Source organism: Paroedura picta, chromosome 2, assembly GCF_049243985.1.
Source record: "Paroedura picta isolate Pp20150507F chromosome 2, Ppicta_v3.0, whole genome shotgun sequence".
NCBI lineage: Eukaryota > Metazoa > Chordata > Lepidosauria > Squamata > Gekkonidae > Paroedura > Paroedura picta.
In genome coordinates, this window is record NC_135370.1 from 82,067,023 (window position 1) to 82,087,337 (window position 20,315).

Consider the following 20,315-nt stretch of genomic DNA (forward strand, 5'->3'; position numbering starts at 1 on the left):
TACTCTGGGTCCTATCTTCAGCTGCCAACAGGAACCTTTCCCTGCCCTCCTCCAATGACAACATTTCAAATTCTTAAAGAAAGCCATAATTTCCCTTTTCAACCTCCTCTTCTCCAGGCGGAACATTCCCAAGTTCCTCAGCTTTTCCTTATAGGGAAAAATGTCCTTAGGCCCTGGATCATTCCCCACTCTCCTCTGAACCCTCTCAATTTTGTCCACATTCTTTTTAAAGTGAGGCCTCCAGAACTGCGTGTAGGTCTCCAGGAATAGTCTGACCAATGCAGTATAGTGGGACTATGACATCTTGTGATTTTGATGTGATGCTCCTATTGATATAGCCCAAGCCAGCATTTGCCTTCTTTACCACCACATCACACTGTCTGCTCATGTTTAGCTTAGAATCATAGAATCATAGAGCTGGAAGGGGCCATACAGGCCATCTAGTCCAACCCCCTGCTCAACACAGGATCAGCCCTAATCATCCTAAAGCATCCAAGAAAAGTGTGTATCCAACCTTTGCTTGAAGACTGCCAGTGAGGGGGAGCTCACCACCTCCTTAGGCAGCCTATTCCACTGCTGAACTACTCTGACTGTGAAATTTTTTTTCCTGATATCTAGCCTATATCGTTGTACTTGAAGTTTAAACCCATTACTGCATGTCCTCTCCTCTGCAGCCAACAGAAACAGCATCCTGCCCTCCTCCAAGTGACAACCTTTCAAATACTTAAGGAGGGCTATCATTTCCCCTCTCAACCTCCTTTTCTCCAGGCTGAACATTCCCAAGCTTGCAGTCCTCAAGTACCCCTAGATCACGTTCACATACACTGCTACCCAGAAGTGTATCTCCCATCCAGTATGCATGCTTCTCATTTCTGTGACCCAGATGTAGAACTCTACACTTCTCCTTATTAAATTGCATTTTGTTTTCATTTGTCCACTTTTCCAGTGTGTTCAGATCTTGTTAAAATCTGTTTCTATCTTCTGGAGTGTTTCGTACTCCTCCCAGTTTAGTGTCATCCACAGATTTAATGAGGAATGCCTCCACTCCCTGATCCATCAAGATCCAGATCATCATTAATAAAAATGTTGAAAAGTGCCAGACCTAGTACCTTGTCCTGTGGCACCTTACTGCTCACCTCCCTTGAATCTGATGAAATACCATTGACAACCACTATTTGCATGTAGTTATCAAGCTAATTCCCTACCCACCTATCCATCCAAAAAGCCTTACTGAAATCCAGATAAATATAGAAATATACCTTCCAGTAAACTGGCCAGATTTTTTTCTTTGTACTCTGGAGTAGCGATCCCCAACCTGTGGGCCACAGACCACATGTGGTCCTTTGACTAATTGGAGGTGGGCCCCGAAGGACACCTTCTCCCCCCCCCCCTGGCGCTTTACAACACACTTCGGGTGCCATTGTCTCCCATCACTTCCAGATGGGACTATCTCATTGCAGAGAAACAAGCTCAGGGTTCCCATTGATTTGTCATTGTCATGAGTTAAAATTTCCATGAAAATAAAATGTTCCTTATGTTCATTGTTGTGGCGTGTCTGTATCTTATTTTGAAGGGATGTTTAAACATTACCATAGCGATCAGAGAGCGTTATGGCAATGGTTGAGAGTAGAGGAGTAAACTACCTCCCCCCCCCCCCCCGGGCCTCAGTAAAATTGTCAAGCGTTGAGTGGTCCTCGGTGATAAAAAGGTTGGGGACCACTGCTCTGGAGCACATCCAGAGGAGGGCAATAGAAATGGTGAGGGGTTTGGAGATAATTTTTGGCTAAATGTCTAGAAGTTCCTGACAGAGTGATTCCTCGGTGGAACAGGCTTCCTTGGGAGGTGGTAGGTTCTCCTTTGGACGTTTTTAAGCAGAGGCTGCTGACAGAAATGCTGATTCTGTGATTTCAGGCTGATTGTAAATGGCTGGGCAGAAGGGGTTGTGTCCATGCATGGCTCTTGGCCCTTGTCCCTTTCTTGCATGCCCAGGGAAATTCTGATTGCCACTTTGGGGTTGGGAGGCAAATTTCCTCCAGGCAAGACTGGCCATGGATTTTTGTTGGGGGGGGCATTATCTGGGCATAGAATTGGGGTCACTGTGGGTGGGCAGGTAGTTGTAAATTTCCTGCATTCTGCAGGGTGTTAGATGACCCTGAATGTTCCTTCCAACTCTATATATGAATCTCATCTGGAAAATGAATTAAATGGTAATTGTGGAGAGTAACAATTTTTTATTTAACAGAGTTGAAAGGTCAGATGAAATCCAGGGTTCAGATTGCTGAGGTAAAACCTGTACTTGCACAGACTTTAGTTCTTATTTTCAGTGCTAATGAATGATTTAAGCTTTTCACAGTGACTTAAACCTTTGTTGAGAGGCCTTTGTTTCAGTGTTTTCCCCAAACACCTCAATATACTTTCTTTGAGTATTCTCTAACTATTTTGGTTTCCAGTAGGCTGGTACAGTACCCAGACCCCTTTCTCTTGAAACACCACTAATCCTTTTGAGTTGTTAAGGTCTCTACAGTCAATTTCTAACCACACCAGACCTGAGATCTCTGTGCTCTTCAGAGCTAGCTCTGTGTTTGACTGGGTAGAGATTTATTCCCTTTCTTTGACCCAAATGAGAGTTTCCATCTAACTACCCACTTGTCTTTGCCAAGTTTCCTTAATTCTCCTTTTTTTGATAAACTGCTCTAAGTCAGAGCTGAATTCCAAATCTGTCAGTACTGAACTGTTTTCAGCTAGGACTGAAATAAGACTGAATCCTCCTCAGCATCCAGTTTAGAAGTCTTTCTCTGTTCAACGGATGCTAACCAATCAGATTGCTTGGAGCAGCCTGTCACTCAGGACCCTCTGGCTCTGTGAAAAATTAACCATGGTTCTTTATGTATTTACACAGCACTTCTAAGCTTTTAAAAGTGCAGTCCATCATATTAGGCTATAATAAGTATTTTCAACCTGGTAAAAATACTGAGCCATCTGTTAATAGTACTAAAATATTTTATTTATTTTCCTGTCTAACAGGCAAGCACACACCTTAACAGTCCTGTTTATCCTTACCTGTACCCTGGGATATGTGACCTTACTTGAAGAAACCCCGCAGGATACAGCCTACAATACTAAAAGGTAACTTTCTTAACATAGTGCAGTAAAAACTTTGAATAGCCATCTTTTAAATTAGCTATTGATATTTGTAAACCTTGCTTGTCATTTTAGTGTCTTTTCCAATAATTTCCCAGATTTGTAAAATGTTACAGATCATAGAGAATGGGGGATTGATTTTAATCACCAGGCAAGCAAGGCCAATCAAAGATTTCTATATATGTGGCTACTTGCTAACTAAAAATGTATATGAAATTTCCTACAAACATAAAATCAGTTTAAAACTGAGGCTTTATACACTGAGAGAGGCTGAATCAGTACCAAGAGATGGGCTCTTGAACCAAAATGTAACTACATTGCTGGTGATTAATTTTAAAAATTTAAAAACTGGTATAAATCTAACTTTTCAAAGCGCTGATCTCTTATGTTCTTCCGCCAGCTTGGTGTAGTGGTTAAGAGCAACAGCTTCTAATCTGGTGAGCAGGTTTGATTTCCTGCTCTTCCACATGCAGCCAGCTAGGTGACTTTGGACTAGTCACAGGATATTAAAACCAGCTATTCTTCAAATGCACTCATGATTGCAAATAGAGCATCTCCAGTGACCTGCAGCAGCCACAACACATTTGTAAAGGTGTCAGTTGGGATCAACACTAAAAAGCTTCTGTCTAGTGCTTCTTTTCTGATCTGTCTCTTTACCTTTGTCATTTAACTGCCAGAAGCAAGGATTAGTTTTACTTGCTGGACAGACTAAATATTATTTTGACTGCAATGTGTCCTTTCATTCCTTTATATTAGGATTAATAGGATTTAAGGTTAGCAGTCCAGATTCTCTTGAGTAAAAAGAATTGTCAGCATATCTCCAGTTCAATTTACAAGTTCTCTAGGTCTTGACCACGATTTGAAACTATCCTTACTGAGTGGGTTCAGAAGACTGATCTAATTATGACAGTGGGTTTATTAATATTTTATTTAACTTTCAAAATGTATTAGTGGCATTTTTAATGATATAAACTTTTAAATTTGAAATATGCACATCTACTTGGTGTAGTGGTTAGGAGTGTGGACTTCTAATCTGGCGAGCTGGGTTTGATTCCCCACTCCCCCACATGCAGCCAGCTGGGTGACCTTGGGCTCATCACAGCCCGGATAAACCTGTTCTGCCAGAGCAGTAATATCAGGGCTCTCTCAGCCTCACCCACTTCACAAGGTGTCTGTTGTGGGGAGAGGAAAAGGAAGGTGAACGTACGCCGCTTTGAGACTCCCTCAGGTAGAGAAAAGCAGCAATCTAAGAACCAACTCTCCTCCTCCTCCTCCTCCTCCTGCTGCTGCTGGTGGTGGTGCAGCTGTATTTTACATTGTCTGTTTTAGGCTTAGCCTGAGTAAGTCACAACAAGACATTGTGTTTTATGGACTTATTGAAAATTGAGAATAAACTGGTCCAAGTTCCCTGTACTCTTGGGGTGAAGTGAGGGACTCAAACTCAAGTTGCAAAGGAAAAAAAATGGATAGCATAGATTCATTCCTGGCCATTTAAAAAGATTTTCAGCTGAGCACAAAGGAGAGTTTGTACCCTTCCAGGACCAATGAAGTCAGTGGGCAGAGAAGGCTGTCACTTTGCTCTGGTTTTGCATTGTTCAGATATCAGGATCCTAAACCCCATTTCCCATTAAATTGTGGGCTTCATGTGCCATTGATTCAAAGCACTTTCTGTTAGTCATCTGCTGGGTCTCATTTCACTTATCTCGCTTGTCATGCGTGCATTAACTACTTTTATCCCTAAAGCAGAAAGTAAAAATAATTGCATCAACCTGAATTCATAGTCAGAGATCAGATTTAAACTTATCACATTAACATGTCTCATTCTTAGCTGTAATAATTTAATACTGTTGTTGCTGAGGAGCTAAAAATAACTGATTACTCATATTCTTTAGATTTCATGTTGGATAACCTGTTTTCTTATTCATGAAAGAGTGTAAAGAGACAAACTGTGACCTAAAAAAAATGCCCCAGAGATGATGTCTTGAAATATTTAGTGAGCCTTGCCAACTGTACCTATTTTGGTCAGGGAATGGTTGAGTATTAAGTTTTCTAAAGAACAGCATCACTCTTAAGTTTAGAGGCAAGAGGCTCACACCCATCATCAGAAGACTTATTAGTGTTCAGTGGTCATCACTTCTGAGCCCTATATAAGTCAGTGAAATGGTGAGACTGACATGCGTTTTTAGACCCCTTGAAGGGAAACTATTCATTAGTGGTAGGGCATTGCTGAGAGTGGATGGTATGCTTGGAGTATTCTGTCTCGTTTGAAAGGGCTACATGTTTTTATGTGGTATTTGTACAAGTACAGAGCATTTTAATTTGTGTGACATTTGTTATAATTGTTATACTACCCGTTATGTGTGCAACAGTCAGGAACAAAGGCATCTGAGGCAGCATGGTTCAGCTTTTAATTTCTTATGTTTCTACTCAATACGTTTTTCAGCCATATTGGCTCCAGAATAGTTTAAAATGCAAATACTGGCGATAATTGTTGCCCTCAAAGCAACTTTCAGAACTATTTGACTGGTGAAATAGCAGAATTATGCATTTCGGCAAATCTGTTTTGTTTATCCAAGCTTGTTTCTCCATCCTTAGTCCAAACATGTTCAGCTAGTCCTCTCCCAACCTTCCTGCTTATTTGGTTGCAATAAGCTATTCTGTGGGATTGAAGCAGATCCTGGCTGTTTTTCAATGGATTGTTTGATATGTTCAGGATGGTAGCTAGAGGCATGCAGGTACGTTTGCCGGTCAGTAGGCTTTCAGTATAAGGTAGTCTCTAGGCATCCATTTTTTATTCTTACAGTAGTGTCCAGAAAATGTATTTCTTGCGTAGATTGGTTCATTGTCAGGTTGATAGCGGGGTGAAAGTCATTGTATGCTTGGTGGATTATCATTGGCTGTATCTGGTTGTGACACAGATGTAACAGAACTGATTTTTGCTATATATTCCCTGTCATGTAAGAAGATCATAGTCTGACAAAGGGTGCTTGCACTCGAAAGCTCACACCTTGAATAGATCTTTGTTGGTCTTAAAGGTGCTACTGGTATCTGATTTTAGTATGAACTAGAGTTATTAATGATATTTTGATCTTAAATCAGCTTCATGTTGGATGAATAATCAGAAAGTACCAACTGACAGATACCAAGTGACTTCGTCTTGTGAGATGTACACTAAAAACTGTTCTTGATTTTTTTTCAGAGGTATTGTTGCCAGCATTTTAGTCTTCTTGTGTTTTGGAGTCACTCAGGCTAAAGATGGGCCATTTTCAAGACCTCATCCAGGTAATCCAAGCTGTTATTTAACATAAAAATATACTTAAAGCTTATCTACTACCATGATCTTAAGATTTATGTAGCTATTAGTATTTTTGTTTAACAACCAGGCCCTTTAAGTACAATATAATTGTATTAATTTACACTAATAACCAGGCATAATTTGGAAAACCCTTGTCTGTGTAAGTACCTAGGTTGCACTTTCCAAACTAGTAGAACCATGAATTTCAATGGGTTTAGAAAGGTGCAACTGTTTATGATGTCTCTGAAAACTTTCTGTTTACCATTTATGTCCTGTATGGTAACTTGGGAGTGTTAGCTACCATGGTGCCCAATACCTTCCTCTATATTTATTTATTTATTCTACTTATTGCCTGCCACTCTCATAATAGTCTCGTGGTGGGTTACAACGGTCCATTTAAAACCCATCCAGACATACATCAATACAGACTCCTAAAACAATTAAAAATAATGGCGGTCACTAACCCGCTAGCTCCTCAGAAATCTAATGTAGAAGTGGGAGGAGGGAGCACAGATCATATGGCAGGTGCTACTCTCTTAATGCTGGGGGGCCCATCAGATCTTCCTTGCCGTGCCAGCCTTAACCATAAACCTGGCGGAAGAGCTCCATTTTGCAGGCTCTATGGAACGCTGAAAGCTGAGGGGTCATTTAGTTAAACTCTACTTTAAGTATGGGCCTGCCACTCTTAATGTTAATGAAACATGTTCTCAGAATGCTGATTATATGCCCTGGGTTTAGATATATCTGAAAAGGTCTCTCTCTCATCCTCTAAAAGAATCGTTGGTCTGGGGTGAAAGTGCCATGCCACCAATGCATGTTTTGGTTATTCTTAAGATCTGTGTGGTAGGTTTCACAAAATAATCCCTGCTGTAGATATTTTGCTTAAAATGTTTTGTGTAATGTGAGAATACACAACTTTTCACAAAATTCAGCCTACTTGCTTTTGTGGCTTTAAATTGATTTTACTATATTACACATAGTGTACTGTACTATAGTACACATGTGTTTTACTGTACTGTAATACACATGTGCATTAGTCACCAAACATAAATTTGATTCTGAGTAATATTTTGCAATGGTATACTGAATGCTTAGAACCTCAATAGGTTGTGAAGCCAAAAGCAGTGCACAGCAGTTTAGAAAATGCAAGTTTATTTTGACCTTTACTTCAGGAATTTGACCTTTTCTGTATGTCTTCTGGGCAAGAGAACAAGAGAAACTGACTGGGTGGAATGAAGATGCTTTTGTAATCCTGAATGACTAAACCATCAGAATAAAGGACAAGTAGACCATTTTTACTTATCCTGAATGAGATGATTTTCTGGAAATGCAAACATCTTGAGAACTGCATAAGCATGATTTCCAAATCTACTTGAAAAGCACAAAATAAACTGCTTTTCACAGTTCAAACGAAGTGATTGCAAAAGGAATGTTTTAGTAATGCCATTGTTCTAGTGAAATTATGGTGGAATCCTACACAGTTACATCAATAAAGTTAGTGGACTAGTAAAGCTGTAACTCTGTTTAGGATTGCACTGCTACAGAAACTTCCATCATGAGCAAAATCTCTTTATGAGAGCAAAATGTCTTTATGAGGTCATTGTAAAATGTGAGGTTTAGAAATGTGCAGCAGACGTAATTTGGTATGATCTTGATGAAGTTAATATCCTGACCTGAGAACATCTAGATACATCTGAGGTATACTTTCCTTCTACAGCCTGTGCTACTGATTTCCTTCATGAGAAGCTAGTGAAAATCTGTAATCCTACTATCAGAATTAATGCCTTGTCGAAGTGAACCACCTGACTAGTCCTTATCCCATAGTGGAAACCAGATCAGCCAGAAATGACTGATTTAGCAGCTTACTCAAATTGCTTTTTTGTTTTTTAAGTGTGTCAAAGTGTTAATTTAAATCAGTGGTCCCCAACCCCTGGTCTGGAGACAGGTCCCGGTCCGTGGATCAGTCGGTACCAGGCCGCAGTTCCTCCTCGTCCTCCTCCCCGGATGCTCCCTTGGGGACTGCCCTGTTACTCTGCTGCTGTCTCACCTTTGGTGTTCTCCAGCGGCCACCATGGCTGGGGCTCCCCCTTGGTGTGGCACTGCGCAGCTGCTGCTGGCAGCGCCCCTAGCGGGTGGCAGGAAGTCACAGACGCCGGCGGGAAAGCAAGTGCAGCAGGGCCTCAAGTGGCGGCAATGACCCTCAGTAAAAGACTACCCCACCCGGGCCTCAGTAAAATTGTCAAGCATTGACCAGTCCCCGGTGATAAAAAGGTTGGGGACCACTGATTTAAATGTTATCAAAAAATCTCTTAAATTAAATAAACAAATCAGTATTATACTGAGATTTTGAGAAGTTGGGTTTTCTGTATGAAAATGTAGCATTCACTAAAATACTAAACATATTATCAGATGTTGATCAGTTAATTTCCTGTAAACTTGTCCATTTTCTCTGAATTCCCTTTTACAAATATTTGCTACTGCTTCCCTCACCTGGCCTTTTGTTGACTGTAACTCTTTTAATACTGAACTTGTAGTTATCCTATGGATTCATGCAGCATGGGAGAGGTATGCAGTTAATTAAGTAAAAATGAGGAACCTTAGTCTGTAAAATTTACACTTTATTGATTTTGTTTATACTATGTATACCTCACCTTTCCTCTTGGTTTGGAGCATTTTTGTGCAAAACATCTTGCGCAACCAGCAATGACACTTCCTGAGAGAGGGGAGTTTTTATTATGCATATTCAGTAGCCCAATTTCTGATGGATCTCTTGTTTCTCATATTATAGACTACCCTGTCTTTCCAGGGTAGTTTTTGTTTTTAAAAAGTTGCACTGCAATCGGGAACTATTATTGCCTACAAGTTTTGTTGTTGAATTTTTACAGCAGACATTACGGCACCATGGAATCTTCCAGATGCATTAGTCCAATTGCAGTGGGTTATTTCTTTTTTTAATCCTTTAAAAACAAACAAACCCTATTTGCTAATGTTGTAGAACATTCCCTTTCCTGAGGTATTTGAAGTTATTTGATCTTGAAACCTGAAGTGTTTAGTTTCTGAATTTACAGATCAAGCCTTATGGAGTACTTAGAACAGCGGTTCTCAACTCGGCAACCCCAAGTGTGGTGGCAGCGGGGTCTGCATGAGCAGTGTGTGTGAGCGCGCCGCAAGCACACAACTGTTGGCTGAGAGACCTCCCTTCCTCCCCAGAGAAGAGTGGGTGGGCCAGGCCTGTATGACCAGGCTCCCCGTGCCTTGTCTGTGCCCTTAGGCTGTACAAGCTCCCGCCTGGGCCCCAACACCTATGAGCTGCTCTCCAGGGTCGTGCTGTGCTGAGGTGTCCACTAACCACAAAAGAAATATCCACGTTGAGAGCCAGCAGAACTCAGGGGAAGGTGACAGGGTGGCGGCAGGCGGTGGTGGCCAACCTGCTACTGCCACCCGCTGCTGCTTGCGGCCACTGCCAGTGTGGTGCCGGCAACCAATCTGGGGACCCCACAGAAGAGGCCAGGCGACCCCAAGTGGGGCCGCGACCCCAGGGTTGAGAACCACTGACTTAGAAGATTAGATATGGCACATCTGCCCAGTAGACAGAATTCAGTTGTGAAGTTCTGTAGAGTAAAAAAAAAAAAAAATATTATTCTCTATGAGTTTTGCCCCTTTCCCCATGCAGCTTGGGTTTTTAAAAAATGGTTTTAAAGTTTGAAGTCAAGGAACGCAGAGAAAAGCGTAGCAAGCTGTTCTGTGTGGCCTGGAATGTGCTAGGGAGGGAAGGAGAGAAATAGCAGCTGTTCAACTGTGCAGACCACATGTAAATCTTAAGCATTTTGTTCTTGCTTTCCATAGAAAAGCAATGATCCTGAATTAAACAAATAATTGAAAAAGTGCTTAAATTTTATATAGCTTGTATATTTTTATCCCAACTTTGTAGCGAGGCACTTGCCTAGTGGTAATTTGTTTTTCAAGAAAGAAATTTATCTGTAGACCGTATTAGAGGTGTGGTATAATGTTCTATTTTGCAAACAATTTTGGTGAGCAATGCAGACTGAACAAATAGTCTTGGCAAAGTGTTCACTTCACTGGAACTGTATGGCCTCATAGAAACTTGTTGTCTTCTATTAAACATAATGAACATTCCATAATTTGCATTAAATGGTTTGTTTTTAAAAATTCAGTTAAACCAATTTATATATACATTTGCATTCTGATTTTCTTGTTTGTTCCTCTAGCATACTGGAGGTTCTGGCTATGTGTCAGTGTTGTATATGAGCTTTTCCTCATCTTCATACTCTTTCAGGTACGGTTTTAAAAATTGTCTTTTAACACATCTCTTTAAGATGTAAAATGTAGAGCTCATATGATCTATACTCCCCTTGTTGGTTAGTACTGTGACCACATTGCTCTGAGTTTAATAATATGTACATTATTTATGATTCAGAGATCAAACAAGGGATTTATGAACATTATATGATCTTCTTTTTGTCCTTTGTGTTATCAAGTTGGAGGAGGAACTCCTCCTCCTTCCAGCCATAGTGCTTGTCTTGTTTACAAGGCAAGGAGCAGGACTACTGCCCTCCCACTCTGTTCCTCCTTGAATGTTTGTAAACAGCCGCATTGGGAAGCTTGTGACATAACCTTTTATTTTCCAATGTTAGAATGGTTCTTACATCATAGTTGATGAATTTATGATGTGCTATTCTTGTATTGGCAAGTTCTTAAAGTGGCAAGTTCTTAAAGAGATGGGAATACCAGAGCATCTTATTTGTCTCTTGAGAAATTTATATGCAGGTCAAGAAGCAACAGTGAGAACTGAACATGGAATCACTGACTGGTTCAAAATTGAGAAAGGAGTTCGGCAAGGCTGTATACTGTCGCCTTGCCTATTTAACTTGTATGCAGAGCACATCATGAGAAATGCGGGATTAGAGCAGTCACAAATTGGGATCAAGATTGCAGGAAGAAATATCAACAACCTCAGATATGCAGATGACACCACTCTAATGGCAGAAAGTGAAGAGGAACTAAAGAGCCTGTTGATGCGGGTGAAGGAGGAGAGTGCAAAAGTTGGCTTGAAACTCAACATCAAGAAAACAAAGATCATGGCATCCGGCCCTCTCAATTCATGGCAAATAGATGGGGAAGAAATGGAGATAGTGACAGATTTTATTTTCCTGGGCTCCAAGATCACTGCAGATGGGGACTGCAGCAAAGAAATTAAAAGACGCTTGCTCCTGGGGAGGAAAGCTATGGCAAATCTAGACAGCATCCTAAAAAGCAGAGACATCACCCTGCCAACAAAAGTGCGTTTAGTCAAGGCTATGGTATTCCCAGTTGCAATGTATGGCTGCGAAAGTTGGACCATAAGGAAGGCCGAGCGTCAAAGAATTGAGGCTTTTGAACTCTGGTGCTGGAGAAGACTCTTGCGAGTCCCTTGGACTGCAAGGCGAACAAACCGGTCAGTCCTAGAGGAGATCAACCCTGACTGCTCTTTAGAAGGCCAGATCCTGAAGATGAAACTCAAATACTTTGACCACCTCATGAGAAGGAAGGACTCCCTGGAGAAGAGCCTAATGCTGGGAGCGATCGAGAGCAAAAGAAGAAGGGGACGACAGAGAATGAGGTGGCTGGATGGAGTCACTGAAGCAGTAGGTGCAAACTTAAATGGACTCCGGGGAATGGTAGAGGACAGGAAGGCCTGGAGGATCATTGTCCATGGGGTCGCGATGGGTCGGACACGACTTCGCATATAACAACAACAACAATTCTTGTATTAGGAAGTCCCATAATCGGTCCTGTGACTTGTCAGATCTTTATTGGTGCATTATGATTGAGAGAGAGCCTCTTGTGGCGCAGAGTGGTAAGGCAGCAGACATGCAGTCTGAAGCTCTGTCCATGAGGCTGGGAGTTCAATCCCAGCAGCAGCCGGCTCAAGGTTGACTCAGCCTTCCATCCTTCCGAGGTCGATAAAATGAGTACCCAGCTTGCTGGGGGGGGGGGGGTAAACGGTAATGACTGGGGAAGGCACTGGCAAACCGCCCCGTATTGAGTCTGCCATGAAAACGCTAGAGGGCGTCACCTTGCACAGGGGATACCTTTACCTTTACCAATGATTGAGAGAGAAATAGTCTTAGACTACTGAGAGGGCATTGGTGCCGTCTTTTATATCTCGGCCATGGAAGCTGTTCTTGGCAGCCCCTAGGTTGTACAAACAATGTTCTTTACCATTGTGTAAATGAGCCTTGGGAAGGCAGATTTTATTCCCTGCTGAAATTCCATCAAATATTACTTCTATGATAATGAACCACAAGGAGAGCTCCAGAGATTGTGCCAGCCTGGAAGAAGTGCACTGTCATGGACTAAGATGCTGACTGGCACTGTCATGGACTAAGATGCTGACAGATAGAAGTGGCTTGCTACCACCAATTTTGCAATAGCTGTCTATCTCCAGTAAAGCCTTCCTTCACACCTTATTGAACAGAACAGTGTTACGATGTTTGCATATAAGATAAAACTTCCTTCTTTTCCATCTTGGAGCCTGTAACTAAATATCAAGAAGCATCTTCAGCTCAGATCCTACACAGCTACTGTTTGTTCATGCTGGGATTGCTGGACCGAAAAATGTTCGGTTTTACACTGCAGTTTACTAGGCCCTTATGGCCAGGTGCCAGCTCATCCTCCTGGATGGCAGATAGCAGGCCCTCTTGTCTTTGAGCAGAGCCAGCATGTAGTTTGAATAGTGCATACATACCTTCTGAGGTAGGGTAGTGGCAAAAAGAAAATACGTTCAGGTTAAGGTGCTAACCCTAGTCTGGGTCAAGGCATGATCAGATATATGTACAGTTGGGTGAAATGACTGGTCTTTAAGAACACTGCATGAACCCCTGACCCCCCTCAGTCTTTGTGTAAACAGTCTGAGTATGCCAGTTCTGCCATCTGTGTGAGATAGCTCAACTGAGAATCTGCATTGACAATTTAACATATGTAATAATCATTGTGTACTTAGGAGTGTAAGAGCCTCTTGTGGCGCAGAGTGGTAAGGCAGCCGTCTGAAAGCTTTGCCCATAAGGCTGGGAGTTCAATCCCAGCAGCCGGCTCAAGGTTGACTCAGCCTTCCATCCTTCCGAGGTCGGTAAAATGAGTACCCAGCTTGCTGGGGGGTAAACGGTCATGACTGGGGAAGGCACTGGCAAACCACCCCGTATTGAGTCTGCCATGAAAACGCTAGAGGGCGTCACCCCAAGGGTCAGACATGACTCGGTGCTTGCACAGGGGATACCTTTACCTTTACTTAGGAGTATTCTGATCCTGTTAAATTTTAGAACCTTCTCAGTGTTTTTGCCCCCTAATGCATATGTTTCTTCAGACAGTACAAGATGGAAGACAGTTCATGAAATTCATCGATCCAAATTTAGGAGTCCCCTTGCCAGAAAGAGACTATGGTGGAAATTGTCTCATATATGACTCAGGCAATCAGACTGATCCATTTCATAATATCTGGGTGAGAAACAGAAATAATCAATTATAGCATGATGTGTTTTTATTATGTGTCCAGTAGTATTTAATCAAGTATCATCCATCTTAATTTAGTCTTATAACTAAAATAGAGCCTCTTGTGGCGCAGAGTGGTAAGGCAGCTGTCTGAAAGCTTTGCCCATAAGGCTGGGAGTTCAATCCCAGCAGCCGGCTCAAGGTTGACTCAGCCTTCCATCCTTCCGAGGTCGGTAAAATGAGTACCCAGCTTGCTGGGGGGTAAACGGTCATGACTGGGGAAGGCACTGGCAAACCACCCCGTATTGAGTCTGCCATGAAAACGCTAGAGGGCGTCACCCCAAGGGTCAGACATGACTCGGTGCTTGCACAGGGGATACCTTTACCTTTACCTTTACCTATAACTAAAATGGCTAGGACTATGTACTATAATTCAGTGCACAGCTTAGTATCATCACTTTAAAATAAAGGAAAAGCAAGTTTCCAGCTTTTTTATTTTAATGCCTGATAAATCATCTAAAGCATAGCTGTGTAAAGCTTCCATCAATCAGACAAGAGACTTCAATGCCCTGTTATAGGTCTTTGCTCTTCTTGGCAAAAGCAGTAATAAATAAATAAACAAACAAACTTATTTTTGTATCCTGCCCTTCCAGGTCAGGTACCAATACAATAGTATACAGCAGTAAAAACAATCATCTATTTCCTCCAAACAAATTTGCAGTCAAATGGAATGGTTTTAGAGTTTTCCAGAGCAATCTTCTTCAGTTCCCAGCGACAGGTCCAGCACTTGTTGATCTTTCTGGGCCTGGTGGAAAAACTCTCATGCCTGGTGGAAAAGTTCTTTCTTATGGGCCCTATGGAGCTTGTTTAGGTCTTTTGGCAGAGTGGTCCACCAGGCTGGGGTAAGGTAAAGGTAAATTTTGTAAAATATTGCAAACTATATAATTTATGCACGCTGTTGAATCTGCCTTTACCTGATGCATAATTTTGGTTTTCCTTTAAGGCTGATTTACCTGCTGGTTATTCTACTAACTTCTACATTGGCATTTGCCTTTGCTATTGACCAGATCATTTTATCCCTTCCACTATAACCAAACAACCTTATTTTGGAGTTGGGGTAAAATTATTTCATTGCTGTATGCTTTCAAAATAGTCGAATGTAAATCTACACTTGTTCTCTGTCTCTTTGAAAGCTTACCGCAAAGTATTCTAGCTTTGCCATGGCTTCTGTGAAAGCCACTGCAAAACTAGAATATTTTGCCTATTTACCTCACAGAAGTACTGGTTATACGTTGTTGTGTAGTGTGTGCCCAAGCACATAGCAAGCTTCTTTCACTTCGTGCTCATGCAGAGGGCCTCAACCAAGCAGGAGATATTTTCCAGTCCATGCCCATCCTGAGTCCTGGCCATCTGATCTTCCATCCTTCCTTATTTATTGTTGCTAACTATCTTCATGATTAGCTTTATTTATTTACTGATATTATTTTTGGCAACTTGGAACTGCTACTGCAAATAACCCACACTTGCAACTGTATTGGTCCCTGTTTCTGTAGCTTTCTTAAATTGACTTATTTTACTTGTGGAAATGGGGAATAATCTGTGTAATCTAATTTCTCTGCTTGAATTATAGGACAAACTGGATGGCTTTGTTCCTGCGCATTTCCTTGGCTGGTATCTAAAGGTAAAAATTGGTCCTTTCTGTGTTCAGTTGTAGTTGGTTTGAATGTCTGACTGTCTCTTTTTTAATGTTAACAAAAGATTCAGGAGAATACAGTGGAACAAGCAACCAAAACTAGAACCTATGTTGGCTCTAAACATCAACATGAATAAAGATCATGCAGAGAAACTTGTGTAAAATGCCTTCTTATTTTATTCCCAAAAACCTTGTGAAGACAGAGGTTCCAGAGTGGCTCTCTATTTTGAATTCTTCTTCAAGCAGGGTCTAATATGAGTTTTTCCACAAAAAGAATCTTTATCAATATACATGACCTTAGGAGTTTCACTTGCTGCAGCATGCACCTGTGCTCCGCAGCAGTAATGAACTGCTATTATCGGAGATCAATCCAAACCAATAGTGATGCTTCAGTCATGCAGACAACTTCAAATGGGTGAAGAGCAGATGTTTCATCCAAAAATACCTGTAGCTATTCCACTACAAGCTACTCAGTGAGCATTTTCCAAAAAAGGAGATTGGTCACATTATCCAGAAATGACTGCTTAAGGAGTCCAATCACAGTTGCTTTCAGCTGTGGATAAGACACTCATCATAATGTTGTTAGGTGCGAAGTTGTGTCCGACCCATCACAATCCCATGGAATACGATCCTCCAGGCCTTCCTGTCCTATACCATTCCCTGGAGTCCATTTAAGTTTGCACCAACTGCTTCAGTGACTCCATCCAGCCACCTCATTCTGTCGTCCCCTTCTTCTTTTGCTATCAATCGCTCCCAGCATTAGGCTCTTCTCCAGGGTGTCCTTCCTTCTCATGAGGTGGCCAAAGTATTTGATCTTCAGGATCTGGCCTTCTAAAGAGCAGTCAGGGCTGATCTCTTTTAGGACTGACTGGTTTGTTCGCATCATAATAACCTGTCCCAAAAGAAGTACCTTTCTCCTGGTGTGATTTTTAACTGGATGAGCAAGGATCCAGTTTGGAGATCTTCACAACCTCAAACATTCTGTCAAATCTATAATGGGGCAGGTTGGGGGGGGTTTAGTGGGGTTAGTTAGTGCTCGCCTGTTACCTAACGTTGATAACGTTGGTATTGTGGATTGGTTTTAATGGTTTTAACTGTGGGTTTTATTGCAATCTTTTATCTTGTAAACCGCTGGGAGCCTAAGGGAACGTCGGTATAAAATTTTAATAAATAAATAAATAAAAATAAAATAAATGATGTAGATCAGCCTAAAACAATTCACAGAACTATGACAAAAGTTTACCATTGAATGGGCCCAATACAGGAACTACCCTCAAACTGGCATCTAAACTGAATCAAAGAGACTTCCCAGGCCTTCACACCTTCCCTGGAGCACCTTCTTTCTTAAAGACTTGCCCAAGCACTGAGAAGCAGAGAGCCTTCTTGTAACTCTGTATCTCTCAGGGACACAGGGGAGGCAATGACATCCAGGAGGGCTTTCTATGTTGTGGCTCTCAGACTTTGGAACAGCCTCACTCTGGCAATTTGCTAGGTGCCAATGTTAAATGGTGTTCTCTGTCTCTGTCTCATATAATATTTCCCCCCCCCTCCTTTTTTGGGGAGAACATTGATGAATGTAGTGTTTATCCTAACAGAAGAGCAAAACCTGGGCATGAGTATGATCTAGTTTTTTGAAAAGGATCTAAGTCTGCATTTGCTTGAAAATAAGTTCATATGAATAAGTTCATAGTTTCTTCTATTCTAGAAATCTGAGATCATTCATCTTCAAAAGAACAAAGAAATCTGATGCACAGTCCAAATATTCATGTATTCAAGCACAACTTTGGGGTTTTAGCATTTTCTTGAACCTTTTGTACATTCTGTGATGTTTTCTTCTTTTGTTTTTAATGTTTAAATAACTAAATTTTGGAATACTCAGCAGGATTAATTGAGTACTTTTTGTGTTCAGACACTTATGATTCGGGACTGGTGGATGTGTATGATCATCAGTGTAATGTTTGAATTTCTGGAATATAGTCTAGAACATCAGCTTCCAAACTTCAGTGAATGTTGGTGGGACCATGTGAGTACTATCCCTGTAAAGAAACAAGAAGTTTGTGGGTTGGATTCTGTGGAGCACTTCTACAAATACAAAGTGTGTGTGTATGGGGGGGGGTGTCTTTTGTTAATATTCCCCCTCCAGGTAAACACCTCAAGCTACCATCATGTTCCTAAGTAATGCCTTGTCCTGCAGGAACAACAGTTGGTCTGCAGTGGGAAGGTGGAAGTAGAGAAGCAGATCTGCAGGCAAAATTCCTTTCCATCTGCAGAAAGTACTGCTGGATCCAATTGCTCCATTAAGCAAAAATAATATAGGAGGGGTAGGACCCAGTGAAGGACCAAACACAGGGCAAGTTGTGAGGCACTGGGATACCACTATGGCAAATTAAATATACAGAGTAGACTTCTATGGAGTCTTCAAACTTCCATTGTTCTTTATTCTTTGACTAGCTTCAAAGCCCGTTCCTAAGAACGGGCCTTGAAAGGGCCCTCTCCCCTGGCCTCTGGCCAGGCAGCTTAAGGTGCAGCTTTGGGCTGCAGCTCTCAGCCAGATCAAGTGGGGCGGGCAGCGGTTGGCCAGCTCGTTAGCAGGCCTGGGACAGAGCTCCTTAGCAGGCAGTCAGCAGGAGCAGGCCCAGCCTAGCAGGCCAGGAGGCCCTCGTTAGCAAGCCCTCCACCACGACCCTTTGCCCAGGGCCCTTACCTGCTATTGGCTCCAGGCACTGAGGCACGTCTGAGAGCAAAGAGGCTAGAGTTCAGGGACGGAGGATGGGAAGGGGCAGGGCCAATTAGGGGGCAGCCAGCTTTGCTTGGACAGCTGGACACATCTCACCCCCCACATTATTTCACAAATAACCATGGATAAGGATATTCAACAAGTCCCAACGCGTTTTGCTCTTTAGCTTTTTCAAGGGACATCAATTCTTAGAAAAGACAAAGGTACAATTAGTAGTTATTCAAAAATAATTAATAAATGTATACCAACAATATAAATTACTAATGCCATGAATACATAATGTTTTCAAAACCAAGTTCGATTCGTTGAAATAATCTCTTAACATTGAGTCTAAAACAGAAACAAAACATTCCAGTTATTATGATAACAAGAATCTCTAGTATATAAATCAGTCATTGTAAAATTAAACAAAAACTACGTCCTATATTGCTATTATCACTTTAACTTTTTGAAACCAAGACATAACGGAGACTTACAAGGTTGTTTTAACAATTGCTACTCGGAGACTTACAAGGTTGTTTTAACAATTGCTACTCGTAGCTTATGGAGTTCCAGACACACCTGAATCAGGGTGGAGGGAATGTTAAATACCATCTATAATTGTCCACAGCTGTGGGACACTGCAAAACACCTATGAGTCAACAGATACAGCAGTTACAGAATGCAGCGGAAATCCAACAGGTTGTTCAGCCCCTTAGGTTCCATAGTTCCAATTTTAAAAATTGCACAAGTTTCCCCCTGCTCCAATAACTGATTAACATCTAGTCTCTTAAAGCTTTCTTTTTCAAGCTTTTTAAACGCATAACAATGCAATTGTTCAAATTTATGATTTTTAATTAAACAATGTTGGACAATGGGGCAGAAAGAATACCATTTTTAATTTGAGACTTATGCTCGCTCAGGCGTGTTCTTATGGCATGAGTGCTTTTCCCAGTGTAGATCAAGGAACAGGAGGAAACATTAAGTATGTATTCATGACATTAGTCATTTATATTGTTGGTATACATTTATTAATTATTTTTGAACAACTACTAATTGTACCTTTGTATTTTCTAAGAATTGATGTCCCTTGAAAAACGCGTTTGGACTTCATGAATATCAAAGAATAAAGGACAATAGAAGTTTGAAGACTCCATAGAAGTCTACTCTGTATATTTAATTCACCATAGTGGTATCCCAGTGCCTCATAACTTGTCCCAAACTGCTCCGTTGGCAACCTACAAAAGGGCATTTAGTTATTAATTCAATCTGAGTAGTTAGGGGAGGTGAGAGGGAAAATTATTTGACCCTTACAATCTAAAGAACAATTGTAATAGCTTTGTGTACAGAAAGTTTTTTAATTTTACTAATGTAAATGATCTGGAAGTATGGAAGCAGAAAGACCACTGAATAAAAGTTTGAATATACTAATTAATAGGGTTGCTAATAGGCCTGGAGAAAAAATGTCCTGTCCCTTTAATAGAGACATAATTCATGCTATTTATCCAGTGGTATTTGCTTCCATACCCTGTGAAAGGCTTTTGAACTGCCTATTTCCACACACTAAACTTCTATTTAAAGATAGGACATTTTTTTCTAGGCTTGTTAACAACCTTAGAAGTTCGTCATACATGGGGAAATACCCCATTTGGTTATTTATGGGTTGTAAGTGTTGCATTTATTCTTACAGGGTAAATGATGGGTTACCTGATAAACAACAAATTTGGAATTTGGCATTTAAAGCTATTTACTTTTTAAAATTACGATTTTTTTCTGTTGAAGAATTAAAGAGTGGAGGAAACTTAATCAAAATAGCTGAAGCAAAAGTTGCAAGCCGGGGAAAGAATAGTTTATCCAGTAGTGACTGGGTAGGTGGTAGACCCAGTATGAGAAACAGGAACATTTAATGGGAAGTGTCAGTGAAGTGGTCACAAGTCCACACCTTAAGATTTTATACAAATATTGTAGCAGTATAATATATG

At 41.2% G+C, this 20,315-nt stretch overlaps 1 protein-coding gene across 2 annotated transcripts in view; it reads left to right on the plus strand.

Annotated features, from left to right (window-relative positions):
* The window catches only part of PTDSS2 (phosphatidylserine synthase 2), a 32,999-nt gene that overhangs the window by 5,371 nt on the left and 7,313 nt on the right, over positions 1 to 20,315 (plus strand). For both annotated transcript variants that reach the window (XM_077321258.1, XM_077321257.1), the window contains exons 2-7: positions 3,025 to 3,126; positions 6,341 to 6,423; positions 10,666 to 10,733; positions 13,800 to 13,934; positions 15,555 to 15,605; positions 17,527 to 17,640. In XM_077321258.1, coding sequence (XP_077177373.1) covers positions 3,025 to 3,126; positions 6,341 to 6,423; positions 10,666 to 10,733; positions 13,800 to 13,934; positions 15,555 to 15,605; positions 17,527 to 17,640 — 553 coding nt within the window. The remainder of the gene's footprint in view (positions 1 to 3,024; positions 3,127 to 6,340; positions 6,424 to 10,665; positions 10,734 to 13,799; positions 13,935 to 15,554; positions 15,606 to 17,526; positions 17,641 to 20,315) is intronic.